The 14,247-nt window shown below is 41.1% G+C and overlaps 1 protein-coding gene across 6 annotated transcripts in view; it reads right to left on the reverse strand.

Moving 5' to 3' along the window:
* Positions 1 to 14,247, reverse strand: part of Rxfp1 (relaxin/insulin-like family peptide receptor 1) — a 102,111-nt gene that overhangs the window by 41,753 nt on the left and 46,111 nt on the right. For all 6 annotated transcript variants that reach the window (XM_013522861.1, XM_005400937.2, XM_013522859.1 and 3 more), the window contains 2 exons: positions 4,319 to 4,417; positions 570 to 675 (listed from right to left, as the gene is read on the reverse strand). In XM_013522861.1, the coding sequence (XP_013378315.1) occupies positions 570 to 675; positions 4,319 to 4,417 (205 nt within the window). The remainder of the gene's footprint in view (positions 1 to 569; positions 676 to 4,318; positions 4,418 to 14,247) is intronic.

The following is a 14,247-nucleotide window of genomic DNA, read 5'->3' on the forward strand; positions in this document are numbered from 1 at the left end:
CATCAAAATCTTTGAATGAAAATGTGATTCAAAAATTAGTTTAAATGTAAGGTTCTGGATATATTGCATCCAGGGTATTGTGTTTTTCTTTATTTGCACATCATGATATGTTAAAACTTAATCCTATAAATTCAAAAATGTTCTTTCAAAAAATGTCAAGAAAAAAAATCTGTGTTATTGTTTAATTAGAGGCCTTTCATCTTTTGTTCAGATAAAATGTAGTAACATTAGATACTTTATAAGATTCTTATAGGAGATTGAATAAGTTAATCCATAGAATAGTTTAAGGTGAGGGTCTTGCCTTTAATAAATGCAAATGATCATGAGCAATCATCTTAACTGATCTAGAAACAGTGGTATCATCTTTGACAAAAATGCATTCTTAATAATGACACGGTCTTTGACACAATTTCACCAGTACTGTTCGGATATAAGAGTGAGCCCTCCTTTTCTTTTTTTTTCCATTTTTTTTCCGGTACCGGGAATCAAACTCATGACCTTGCGCTTGCCAGGCAGGCACTGTGCCGCTGAGCTAAATCGCCAGCCCCCGGCCCTCCTTTTCTACTTACATCACAGTCACATTTGAAGAAACAGTTGGGACAGCTTGTAAACCGGCTTCATCACAGTAGAGGGCTAGACCTCGGCAGGAACAATGCCCGGGCACAGAACCAAGCCCTGGACAGGTTCAAGTGTGCGGAGGGACGGGCGCGAGGGGCCGGGACCAGGGGGCAGTGAAAGGAAAGAAACGAGAAGCCGTGAGAATCTTACTTGGTCCAGGTCTGCTCTTTCCCAAGCCATTTGAGTGATGCTTTAAATTAAGGTTCCAAAATTTTCTTTAAATTTAAGTTTAACATGATGCTAGAGGATTGGCATTTGGATACAAGCACATTTACCAGCCCATCATTTTTTTCTTAAACACCAAATTGCTGCAAAATGAGTGAAATCATCTGCTCTCAGGTCACCAAAGGAAGAAGTGATCACGTGGTGGGGTCTAACATCCCTGTAATAGCTTCTATCGAAGGATACAGTAGTTATGAGTAGTGTCATCAGAGCCTTTAATAGAGGACTAAACTATAAAAGTGAATGATAGAATTGGTAGATTTGGTTTCCTAGAAAACTTGAGCATTCTTCAAAAGATGTTCTCCGAATGCTCTTCCTCTGGCTTATGTGGAGAAGCAGGACGTCTAAACCTTCATTTGTGGTGGCGCACTGTATTTTCATGGATGGGGGTGTTGGAAGGAAAGGGAGAAAGGGGGATGCTTTTGGCCACTGTGTGGGACCAGAGTCAGTCCTAAGCACGTGATTCAGAGCATGTGCAGTCTAAGAGACACCTGGAATGCTGTGTTCGCACAGCTGAACAGTGCGGTGGGATTGTCATCAAACGCAGCCCGATGCCTACCCTTGGGAGTGGAGAATTAGAGATGGCGCTGAGGATGCCTCCCCTCCGCATCTGCTTCTGGAGCTCTGAGCTTTATCGCAGGTGTTCCAGACTCAAGTACCTATAGGGGTAGCCCCGGCACAGATGGCCAGCAGAACAACTTCCCCTAACAGTCACTCAGTTACGACCGTGTGCAGCCAAGCCTACCAAGTTTCTCTCAGAGAGCTGTAATACTGTGTTTTATGTATAAGTATTTTTACATGTTTGTAGCTAACTTAAAACATAGAACCATCAAATTTTTCTATGTGAATTTTCTGTCTGCTGGCTTCCAGTTTCTAACCTTCCCTGCAAAACCTCCCGGGTGGTGTGTGTGTCCTGTTTGGGGGGACAGGGCCTCCGTGAGTGGTCGTCCTGAGTACAGCTGCTCCCAGTGTACAGCAGGGAGCACGCAGCTTCGCTCAGGTGCAGGACTGATGGGCTTCCTCCCTTCATGCAAGTAACCCCTTTATAAGGGTACAAGAGATCAGGGTCGTAACTTAGCTTTGTTCTTTGTAAACAGAGCACCTGCCCTGAATTCCTCAACAGTCTTCTAGCTGCAAGTACTCATTTTGGCTATGATCACTGAAAATTAATTCTGTCTCTTTGAGTCGAAGTCCTAGCTAGTGTGTGAGCACCTGTTTGGGGATGAGATGGTGAAGGGTGGACAGGAAGAGGAGAGTCTTGAGAGTGGAAAAGTGGAAAGGACAGAGAGGGAAAGTGGCAAACTCAGCATCAATTCCAGCATATTATATATATATATTTAATTCAATAGGCATATTGAATTAAGGTAATCCATATATGTGGAGGAGAGGATTGTCCTTAATAGGGATATGTGAAACATGTAAATGCTACTTACAAAATACAGTATATTTTCTGAACCTGTGTATGTATGTGGTGGTGCCATTCAAGCCTGGGTCTTGTATGTACTAGGCAAGTGTTACCCTAAGCTATGGCCCCAGCCCCATATATTACATATTTTTAAAAGAGCTTATAATTCTATGGATACCTGATTATGTTTAAATGTTAATGGAAAATGCTATTAGAAAGTGGTTCATATAGGAAATTTCAGGTATTGTTTTAAAAAAGATGACTAATACATCAGTGAGTAAATGCTGGTAGTCTCTGCATGGTGAATTTATGGTTTGGCAAACTTTTTTTCAGACCCTTTACATTTAAACTTTGGTGACATATTGGTTAATCACAAATATGTTTTCCATGATGCTGATCTTGAGTGAGGGGAAACTTCAACACGGGAATTCCTCATACTCTTTCATTTAGACATGAATGATTGCAAGCCAACCTCTGTTTAATGTCCAATGAGTCCTTAACACAACTTGACTGAAAAAGGGCACAATAGGAATCTTAATTTAAGTTTCACACCCAGGTTTCATTCTGCACTTGGCATTCAACTTCTATACTGCTTTCAAGATTGACAAAGATTTGATTATTGATAGCAACTCCCCATCACGTCTAAAGAATTCCAGTTAAAGACTATGCATTTGATCAATAGTAAGTATTGATAAGAAATTTTTCTTCTGTATTTATTATTCGTCATTTATTGTGTAACTTTATTCCTCTTATGCAGTTATACTTGTAACAAGTTTCTTCCAGAGTGCAAGATCAGGAAGAAACTTATTTCCCTTGCTGACTTGATCTGATGTGTCCCCATTGTTTGTTTTTGCTTTATGAACAGGCTTTGAGAGTTATGTAACTCACTGTTTTGACATAAGGGCTACAAAATTCAGAACTAAGTTTTGGATGTAGCCGCTAACCTTTTCATAGTGAGGATAGTCTTATATAGTATTTTTTCACCATTCTATATCCATTTACCACTTGACTATTGCTTTTTATCTCATGATAATGTTTTAAGTTGATTAGTAGTTGTCAAAAATTTTGGGGAAGAGGGGGAATAAAGTGAGATATAAAAAAATCCATTATAATTTAAGAAATGAAATCAACACACAAGGAAAGAAAATAAAAATTACATTTTAAGATAACACTGCTTAATCATTATTATTTTTGATATTATGTTAGCAGTTAGATTATACCTGTTAGCTTTTCTCTTTCTAAAACCTTTTAACTTTTTAATGATCAAATAATTTGGCTTCCTTCCTCTGGAATGCATATGGTATATTTTGTTAGTAAATTTTTATTAATCTCAATTGAGTAGTGAAGACAAAAACAAATCAAAAATTCAAAAAGCTGGACTTTACGATTTATGGTAGATCATAAAGGAAAAATCTACACTTAAGGATATCTCCCCTCCCCCAACCTTTGCTTTTTAATCAAGGTCTTGAAAACCTAGGATTGAAATTACAGGTCCAAGTTACAGAGTTATACCTACATAATTTATTAAAATAGATAAAATTTACTTAAAGTTGTTATTTTCATAAATCTTCCTGTTCTAAAATACCACAAAGGTCACCCTCAAGATTATACTTTTCAAACTCCCTTCTACTTGCAAGATGCCCTTATATATGACTGAAAATAGTAGGTTATAATTAATAAGGCTTTGTAGTTCTAAAATTTAGCTTAGACCCCAGGACATCTTTTTTTGCCTGTGAACATTAAAATCTAAACAGCATCACTGCCTTTCTATTTCCCCAATTTCTTTTTTCCTCAAAGTTTATAGTGATTGTGACCAAAGAACTTATATAAAACAGCATCTGACATAAATTTAGTAAATCATGTCACAATACCTAACATGATTGCTTTTACACCTAAGATCCTTGAATTATTTGAACATAAAACCCCCACATTCAAAGTTGCATCTCTAATAAACCTTGCAACTGCAGAAGTACAATTAACACTTTTTTAAAAATGTAGTAGATCGAACGTTAAAAACATGGTGTTCTGTCATGAACTCATGGGGAAGGAGACTCAGGAGCAATGGCTACTTACAGCATTCGGGTATTTCTGGGTAAAAGGGATGCTGGGACGTCATCTGGTAATAACTGACAAAATATTTGTCAAGTTGCAGAGACCATCCATTGTTGTCTTCTAAAAAAATAAAAGCAGAGAGGTGCAAAGTTTAAAGGCAGAAATATTTTGGAGTGTTGGGGAAAGCTATCAATAATCAAATATCTTTGGCAATCTTGAAAGCAGTATAAAAGTTGAATGCCAAGTGCAGAATGAAACCTGGGTGTGAAACTTAAATTAAGGTTCCTATTGTGCCCTTTTTCAATCAAGTTATGTTAAAGACTCATTGGACATTAAACAGAGGTTGGCTTGCAATCATTCATGTCTAAATGAAAGAGTATGAGGAATTCCCATGTTGAAGTCGCCCCTCACTCAAGATCAGCATCATGGAAAACATATTTGTGATTAACCAAATCTAATCCAAGCTTTGTGAGACAAATATCATTTGGGAACTTGGTGCAAATGTAGCTTTCTGCAGAGGTGAGAGCTGGGCCCAGTGATCTCCTTTCTCATTAGCACCAACATCTGAATCTGGAAGGCCCCAAGGCTCATGTGTTAAAGGCTTGGCCCCCATGTGTGGAGAGGAGGTGGTGGAACCCTTAGGAGGTGATGGACCTTTAGGAGGTGGGACCCTTAGGTGGCAGGACTGTTAGGAGGTGGGACTTATAGGAAGTGGGACCCTTAGGAGGTGGGACCCTTAGGAGGTGGGACCCTTAGGAGGTGGGACCTGTAGGAGGTGAGACATTTAGGTGGTGGGACCGTCATGATGTCTTCAGTACAGGGGACCAACTCTTGAACAGGATTGTGGGGCCCCACCCCCTTCCTGCCCAACTCTTTCTCCCCTTGGACACAAAAGAACCGTTTTTACTCTACTCTGTCCTTTTTCCATGGTGTGCTGCCTCACCACAGGCCTAAAACAGCAAGGCCAGTGCCTCATGAACAGACACCTCCAAATCTGTAGGCTGAAATAAAACTTTCCTCTGTGTCAGATGATTAACTCAAGTGTTCTAGTGACAGAAAACTGGCCAACCTAGGATGAAGGAAGTTGAGAGGCCAGTGTGTGTGGACATGGAATCTCGAAGGGGCTAGGTGCCCTGAGACACGGTTATGGGGTCGCTAACTGCAGGGGGCTGTCATGGACTTCATTGCAGATGGATTCAGCCTCTGCTCCACAAACGCTTTACAGCCATGTTCTTGTGGCAGAGACAGAAATGCTCTAAACATTCCATGACTCCTCTGTAGCCAGATTTGGGGTGCACTCACATGTATTTTGAAGGTAAAAGAGTGGTACAAGGATTCTGTGAGAGCTTTAATTCTTTCAAGATCAGGAGTAGAGCAAGGACAAGCAAAGAATAGAATGACAGAGGGCAAGTCTTGAAAAACCAGAAGCAGCAAGAAGGACTTTGTCAAAATATTAGGAAGCCAACAGATAGGGCTATTTTGTCCTTCCAGATCCACAGGCGTTTGCAAAGCCCCAAGTACAGGACCATGGTCTGCATCCAACCTCATTTGCATTTCAGTTTTGACCCCGCCCCCCCATGGGCTTTGGATGCCAAGACACTTCCTCTAAAAACCTTGTATGGTCAGAAAATCCTCCTCCCCATCTGTAGGCTGAGTCAGGTACCTTCCCGGGTGATGACTTCTGAGAATTCCCAGCTGTGGATCCTCCCACAGTCCCAGAACCTTACAAGACCTAGTGGCAGCTCCTGTTGGCGCTCTGAGTTCCTCTCCCTAACTGCTCCCACCCTGTGCACTGTGCTTTCACTCTTAGGAGAGCTTCCTCTTGTTCATTCTTCTGGGCGTCCTGCTCAAGTCTCTGTTGCAGACACCCTGGACCTGGAAACAGCTATCCTGAGACCCTCCTCTTGTAACGCTCCTGTTTTAGCGGGAAAGGTGCAATAACATTTAACATGCAAGGAATTAACACTTAGCACACACACTGTGCTTTACTAGACCTTTTCTTTCACCCTTGTAACAACTGTATTTAGCCAGTACTACTACCTGCATTTACACACGGAAAGCCCGATAGTGAGAATGATTTGGCTCAGAAACAGAATTATCACAAGTAGCTAAAGCATAAAAATAATAAAAGTATTTTTATTTTTTTTCCAGGTCAGAAAAGTTAATGTTTGTAGTCCACCCATACATGTCCAACTTCTGTGTTAATTAGCTTTAAATACTGAGCTATTAGCCTTTGTTGCCTAATTTTCTGTTATTTTATTTCTGTTACTGAGGCTTGTTAGGGCTCAGAAGGTCATGCTCCAGAGTGCAGTGCTTAGGCTGAATACGCTGAGTTAGAGATCGGGGGACATCCAGGGCAGCCTCAGAAGCATAGCTCCTCTCTGACCTCCTGTCTTCCTGTGTCCCATACTTCTTTCCCTCTTCCCCAAGCCATAGTTTCTATTCCCTAAGATGGTCCTAGGAGTTAGAGTCCCTCTCCCCAAAGAAATCCATAAAACCTAGAAATATTACTCTAATTCTCCCCTGCTCTTCTATATAGCAGCTGGCCATGAAGAAATTCTCTGACCTACCTTGTCTGATAGTAGGTTATAAAAATCTCATGTTAGAAGGAGTCTCGCTCCATCTGGGAGGAAGGAATGCTACACAGAGAGGCCGGGAAGAACCAGAACCAGACAGCCTTGCTGGGTTTCTCGTCTCTACCCATTAGCATTCGAACAATGTTTTGTTTTTTTCCCAATCACACTTTTACATGGGTGTCCGTTCTTCAAATCCAGGTTTAAAAACACTTTTCCTGGGTCCTTGGATCTTTATTTCTGAGGGTGCCCGGGTCACGTAAAATTTTGATTAAAAGAGTATTTTATACTTTTCTCTGGTTAACCTGTGCTTCTTTAGAGGAGTGCTGGCTGTGATCTTTATGGTGAGTGAGGAGAGGAACCTGCCTCTCCACCCTCCTGGCTGACACATCTGAATTGTGTGAATTACACAAAGTGTCGTTTAAGTAGCAATCAAAATTAATTCCAGCTATTAGCTGGAATGTAACTTCATCACTACTTTTATTCATAAAATCAATGAAAATGCAGCAGATCATTATGGTGTTATTAAAAAATACAAAATAAAATAATTTTTGGAGTACTGTTATAGTTTTTATACATTCACAAATATTACAGGTGAAACGTGTAAGTAGATGAGGCATTTGGCTTCAGGTATGTTAAGGTGCTGGCTTTTCTTATAACCAAGCCTTGTGCATGTTTCTGGAGGCTTGTGAGACGTAGGCTGGCGACGGGGGAAGGATTTGACCTTGCAGGCTGCTGGAGCTGTGTCACTCTGTGGAAGGAGCAGGTGTACTTTGTCCATGCTACTCTCCAATTTAATCTTGAAACTTCCATCTCTACTCCAGAAACCATGGGGAAAATTAAGCAAAGTGACAGCATTCTAGAACGCAGGGCTGGTTTTTGGGGTAGTGTTTCATTGCTGCTATGAAGCTGAGGACATGAGGAGCTGGAAGAGGTTAGTTTCCTTGTTTGGCTGAGCTGTTATTAGTGGGCTATTTCTAATTGCTGCATTTTTACCACTAAGAAGTGGATCAGTGCCTTAAGCCCATGCCTCAGTGCCCTCCCTGACACCTGGTCCTTCCTGCTCCCTTGCACTTCTGCTGTTTTAAAGAGGCCAGTGTGTGTGGCCTTGGTTGCCACATTTTAGTCCAGCATGTTCGAGTGATGTACTTTGTTTTGTGGGGGGTACTGGGAATCAAACTCAGAACCTTGCGCTTGCCAGGCAGAAACTTGTGCCACTGAGCTATGTCCTCAGCCTGACGCGATGTAGTTGTTTAGGCTTTACTTTCTCTCTCTCCTTTTGGTAGTGCTGGAGACAGAAGCCATGGACTTACTCCATCTTTAGCTCCTCTACTTTTTTTTTTTGGTCCATCCCACACAGGAAAAACAGAAGGAAGAGAAAGAAGGATGATGTCAAGAGAAGTGTAAAATTTTTAGCCGCAGAAGGGCACAGCACAAACCTGCTTATGCTCCCTCAGGTCACAGCATAGATTTTGTGGAGATTAAAAAAAATAATAATAACCACATCCTCAAACAAGTGAGCTTTTTAGTAATTGATTTTTACTTTTCCTGCGCCTTCCCCAGGCATTTTCTTCTCTTATCCTTTACTTCCTCCTACCAGAAGGCAGGAATATAGACTATAGATAATGTTGCCAAAATTGCAGAGCTGGAAAGGTAGCATTTTTCAGGAAATAGCTTTTGGTGTTGGTTTCTGTATTTTAAGTCCTATAGCTGTCAGATTTTAAAACATATGGGGCAGCGAGCAGAACGGTTTTTCATGCTTTTGTTTGCCTTGCTAAAATTAGATTCTGATTTTTCTTGAGGTAACTTGAGGTAGTATAAAGAACAATTTACATTAATAAAGAACTTTTAGCTAAAAAGATGTAGTGCTTCCCTAAATAAAAATTAAAAACTTGGACCGAGAAAAATGTGGTTTTATATGCTGTATGAATTTAATAAATATTCGCTGACTGATTAAATGAATAATCGCATCTCTCTCTCTTTTGCAGCACTGGGGAAGGAGCCCAGGCCCTTCTCACTGAGCTGTGTGCATAAACCTTTTTGCCTTTATTTTGAGACTCACTAAGTCATTAAATTGCTCAGACTGGCCTCAGATTTGTGATCCTTTGGCCTCAGCCTCCCTGAGTCCTGGGAGCACTGGCCTCTGCTACCACACACCCAGCAAGGAGCTATTTCTTTAAACATCCCACAGAGGAAATTCAGTCTCTTCTATGCTAAAAGCAAATTTGGGATCTGGGTTACTCATCAAAAACACGGAATTCCAGGCTCTCTCCCTGGAGGTTCTGGTTAACTTTGAGAGTACGGGACTTAGAAGTCTGTGTTTCTATGTGTACTAGGTGAACTGAGAGCAAGTTTTGGAGGAGCTCACTACAAGTTCTGTCCTGTCGGCTAGCGGCCTTCTCACACAGCCGTGAGGACAGCTCATATAGTAATGGAGAGACCCTCAATCCACAGATGGACATGTTCTTTTTCTCCAGCAAAGTGGCTGGCTGGAGCTGCGGCTCACTGCAGCTGCTCAGCTCGTGAGACAGGATGTTACTGCATATGGTTGGCCCAGAAAAAGACCCAGATTCAAAATTTGACCTTTCAGCTGCTGCTGGGTGGTGAAACGCAGAGCTAGAGCATGTGCTTAGCATATGGGAGGCCCTGGGTTTGATCACCAGGATTACAAAAAATGAAAACTCAAAACCAACAAGATTTGAAGGGTGGTTTCTACTGGGTGTGTTATTTCTTTCAGACCATTGTGAAGCTGAAAACATAGAAGTGTAGCCGCTGTAAGTTGGAGACCATCTGTATTACCTTTGTATCAAATACCAGTTAAAATTAGCCCTATGGGAGTGTGAAGTAGGTAGGCCAGTTTGAACTCTGGAGGATGTACCTCCTCCCTGTCTTTGATGTCAGGTTCCCGTGGAATTGTACAGTGGAATGGGGATGTAGTTTGGTTGGGGAGGGGACAGGTCCGAGTTCCTTGGCTGTGGTAACTTATTGCTCTGGTACATCAAGCTTCTCTTGGGAAAGGAGTTCGAGCTGAAACATATTTAGGAAACTCTGCATCAACGTTTTCACTTGGGATTTGAGAATTTGGACAATAAAAATACCTTTCATTTGTTTAACCCTTCTCATCTGATGTCTTTTTATCCATTTTGGAAAGTGCTCACACATTTGCGTGAGAAGAGTATCAGCCTAGATGACTGGCTTTCAAAGTATGGATCCAGGGACCGGCAGCTGCGCACTGCTTCAGAATCTTCTCAAGGTCTTTCAGGGCCATTCTTAGATGCTCTTGATGTTTGGATTTGCTTTTAGAGGTGCAGGGGATGGACAAATGGGGGTATATTATATACAGGTGCAAAGTCCCCATGATGAACGCGATCGTTGTATATACCTAAATTGTCCCAATAAACTTAATTCAATTAAAAAAAATTGAGGGTCTTATGTAGCTGCCAGAGAGGTGGCCAGATCCAGGCAGGATGTGTCGATGTCACTTGTTAAAATGGAGAAAAACATCTGAGTGCTTAGAAAGCACAGACGCTACTGGCTCAGGCATGAGCAGCAGACTCACCTATAAGGCTTGGATTTTGGCTAAGTGGAGCATTCCCGGTTCTCACATGTTCACTCAAATTTCTTGGGAAATGCTGGAGCATCTGTAGGTCACAGACTAATAATTGCCAGGAGGACAGGTGTCCTGGACCATCAGGGTAAGCCTGGGGATGTGCGCCAGGCAGAGGAACACATCAAACTGGTTTTTGTGGTCTCCTTGAAATTTAAAGGCTTAGCAGTTTGTTGGCAAAAGGCACATCCCTTTTTCTTTGGCCTTAGTGGCTTTGGAGGCTACCTTTGAAAAAGTCAGGGGTGTGACATTATCCTGGGCATTTTGTAATATAAAATGAGGCCACTAAAAGCTGTCTTCCTATCTGGTAGGAAGTGTTCTGAGAGGAAAAAGTGCACAATAGTAACCTGAATATCATCTAAGCATTGTTGATTTTTGTTTCTTTAGACATGGGGTCTTGTTATGTTGCCCAGGCTGCCTCTGAACTCTAGGGCTCAGTCCTGCTGCACTAGCTTCCTGAGTAGCTGAGAAAATAGGAGCCTCCCACCACGCCTGGCTCTGAGCAGAGCAGGATATGCACGGGAAAGTGTATCTGAAGGTAGAAACACTCTGTGTTTTTAGAAAAGCCAACGTTTCTGCAGCTTACATGATTTTGAGAATAACAAATAGAAAACTAATAATTTTCAAACATAAAACATATGATTATATATTAATACATAGATTTCTTACCCTTGTGCTTTTAACCCTAAGAGGGACAAACCATCAACTTTAATGGTATATTCGGAAATGAGAACTCCTGACTTCCATATCGAACTGCCTGGCTTTGCTCTCGTTCTCATAGCTATGTAAGAAGCTTACTTAGGAAATGATAGAATATTTATGTTTCAGAATTTTAAATGCAGGATGAATTAAAACTTAAAGAGTCCTTGAATATAGTTCAAATAGTGTTCTAATCTTATTTTAAAATATAAATATCATCACCATCACACCCATAAATAAGTACTGCTTATCTAATTCTCATAGATTAGCAAATGCCACGCCAGTAATAGGAACAGACTCTAGAGCATTACAAAATTTTTCTTCTCTTCAATTTTTGCCCCCTTTTGTCTTTTTCTTATCTGAGGCAGCTAGAATTTTCCACTTTCATTGCCTGGAAGAAATGACACAGAAGTTTGCAGAGAACAAAGGTCAAATTTTTGGTACTTGACTTGCAAATACTTAAGTTTGCTCTTTGATACTAAATTTATAAAATCAGAAAAGATGAGAGCTGGGTTTTACTATTCACACACTGGGCAAGAGACTTGGACCAGAGAGCGCAAGTAGAATTATTTTTCCTTCTGCCCCTGGACAGGATTTGGGGGAAAGCACACATCTGCCACATTGATTTCTGTGCTCTGGGAGCAGGGGCGGCCTTTGCTGATTACACACAGCCTTGGAGCAGGAACCACGGAATTGTTATACAGCCCGGCTTGATGCAGGAGGAGTAGAGGGGAAATGGCCATACGGGTGAGACAGATGGACCTAAACATGGCCGTGACAGTTGCCCAGGGCTCAGCCTGGTTCAGGAATGGGAAAATGTTTCCCTCAAGCCCTGGCTGCCAAGGCTGCAGGCAGGAGGCCACTGCACGTGACAGTGCCTACAACAGGGAGGTGATGACGGGGTGATGACAGGTAGCAGGGCACAAGCTCATTTCTGCCCATCTCAGGGGATGCTGTGATCATCCTATGATGACAGACGGCTGGACCCTCTAGCTCTGGGGCCCCACACCATGCGCCAGCACTACAGAGACTTCTGGGCTCAGCTGCAATCCCAGGAGACAGAAATGAAGGAGATTTGGACTGACTGAGTTTCAGTTGCTAGCACTTGGAAGTGCAGGAGCTTGAAATAGAAGAAAAGTTTGACCATAGAAAAATTAAGGTTTACAAGAATAAAGATTTCATATTCCTTGGAAGATGAGAACTGAATGTTACCAAGTATACTTGTGGGCTTCTATTCCCCTGTCATTAGAGGAAACTAAAAGTGTCTTTCTCAAAGGGCGTCATGAGGATTACAGGTAAAAGTACATAAATTTCTCAGAATAGTTCCTTATAGTTAGTAGGTGCTATAAAATATTGACAATTACTCTTACCATTTTACCTATCATTCACCCAATCTCTTGTATAATATTTTTCAAAAAAAATTAACAATGTCTTATTTAGTCTTTCTACCAAACTGCTTAAAAATGAGTCAAGAGGTGTACCCATAGAATTTGAATTTTATGGGTAAGGGATTTGTTTGAAGGCAGTATCACATAATGATTAATAGCATTAATAGGCATTATCTTTCCTCCCCAAAAACAACTAATCAAGCTTCTGTAATTTGGATGTGTGCCCTAAAAGGTCTGTGAGTTCAAAGCTTGGATCCCAGCCTATGGTGCTATTGGGAAGTTGTATTAGCTTCCTGGTTTCTGAGACACAATACCCCATACCCACAACTTACAGGATGAAAGGTTTAATTTAGTTCGTGGGCTGGGGGAATTCAATCCAAAGCAGGAATATCATGGCAGAAGGGCTCGGGAGAGCACATCTACTTAGGACATGGCGGCCAGGACGCACAGCACAGGAACGGTGCTTATAAAAGTTATTGTAGGAAGTTCCTCGCAAGGATGAACATGATTTAAATAATCCTTTTTGGTGACAATGTTTAAATAGCTTATGAGAATAAAGGATCATTCTTTGAGTGATGTTTTACCTTTCTGTTTAAGACAGAAGTTTTATTTGACAATGTACTATGAAATTGTAAATGATCATTTTAACTGTTGGTTTTTCTTGTGTGTGTATAGATTAAAATACTGTACTTTACCTAATTGCAAATGCATCTAACACTGCCTGTTCACATATGTTTGAAGTCTATATATTCTAGAAGGACTTTCTGATTTAATTTAATGAGCATTAAGCCTAGTTTAAATATGGATGCCTTACCAATGTATAGCTTTGATAGCATAAGTTATCCAGATACAATAAAACAGAGAAATGAAAACCACAGCTGACAAGGAGATTCAGGCGATGAGAGGTGAGCAGAAAGAACTCAACATTATAAATTTCATCACCTGGATTCTAACGATAGTGATGAAATTTTGCCATCCTTCCTGGAAAGTTCCTGCCTATGCAGGAACGGACACAGCATGTCAACTGGCTGTTCTGAGGTTTTGAATAGAGGTCGTTTTTCTACTTCCAGATGACTGGCAGCACACATCATGGGGAGGATGCCTATAGATGAATTTGGAGGCACACAACATGTAGCGTGTCCACCTGTCTTCTGCTGAACATCTGAAATACATTATCTATTGAGTCCTCTTGACAACTCATGGACACAGGGATGCTTATTATGTCTATTTTACAGAAAAGAGTCCACTCTATTTCTCTTCATTGCCAGAATTTATGCCCAACTCTCAAGTTTGCTCTCACTTTTGCAGTGTTTCACTGCTTCCTTCTGAATTGTTCATTGCAGAATATGGCATCTTTAAGGATCATAACTGTAAGGATTGCTGATTTAGTTACTTCGTCTCTTGAAACTTAGCACTAAAGCTAAAGTTCCTAAAAGTTTCCCACTGAGAACCTACTTTTGGTGGTGAATTTGGAGCAGGTACCAGCTCCATATTCTGCTTTCTGAGACCATTTCATTTGGTGGGAGGCCCTCTGTCCCTCCAGAATTCTAAGTAGCCAGTACATCAAGAAAGAAGTGGACAGTAGGGTACAGAACACTGTTTTACTGTGGTTTTTTTTAAAGAAAAAACTACATAGTATTCAGTTACTTCAGCAGAAAGCTACTTTTTTAAAGAAATGTTTAT

This window comes from Chinchilla lanigera, unplaced genomic scaffold (assembly GCF_000276665.1).
Source record: "Chinchilla lanigera isolate Chin_1 unplaced genomic scaffold, ChiLan1.0 scaffold00070, whole genome shotgun sequence".
Taxonomy (NCBI): Eukaryota; Metazoa; Chordata; class Mammalia; order Rodentia; family Chinchillidae; genus Chinchilla; species Chinchilla lanigera.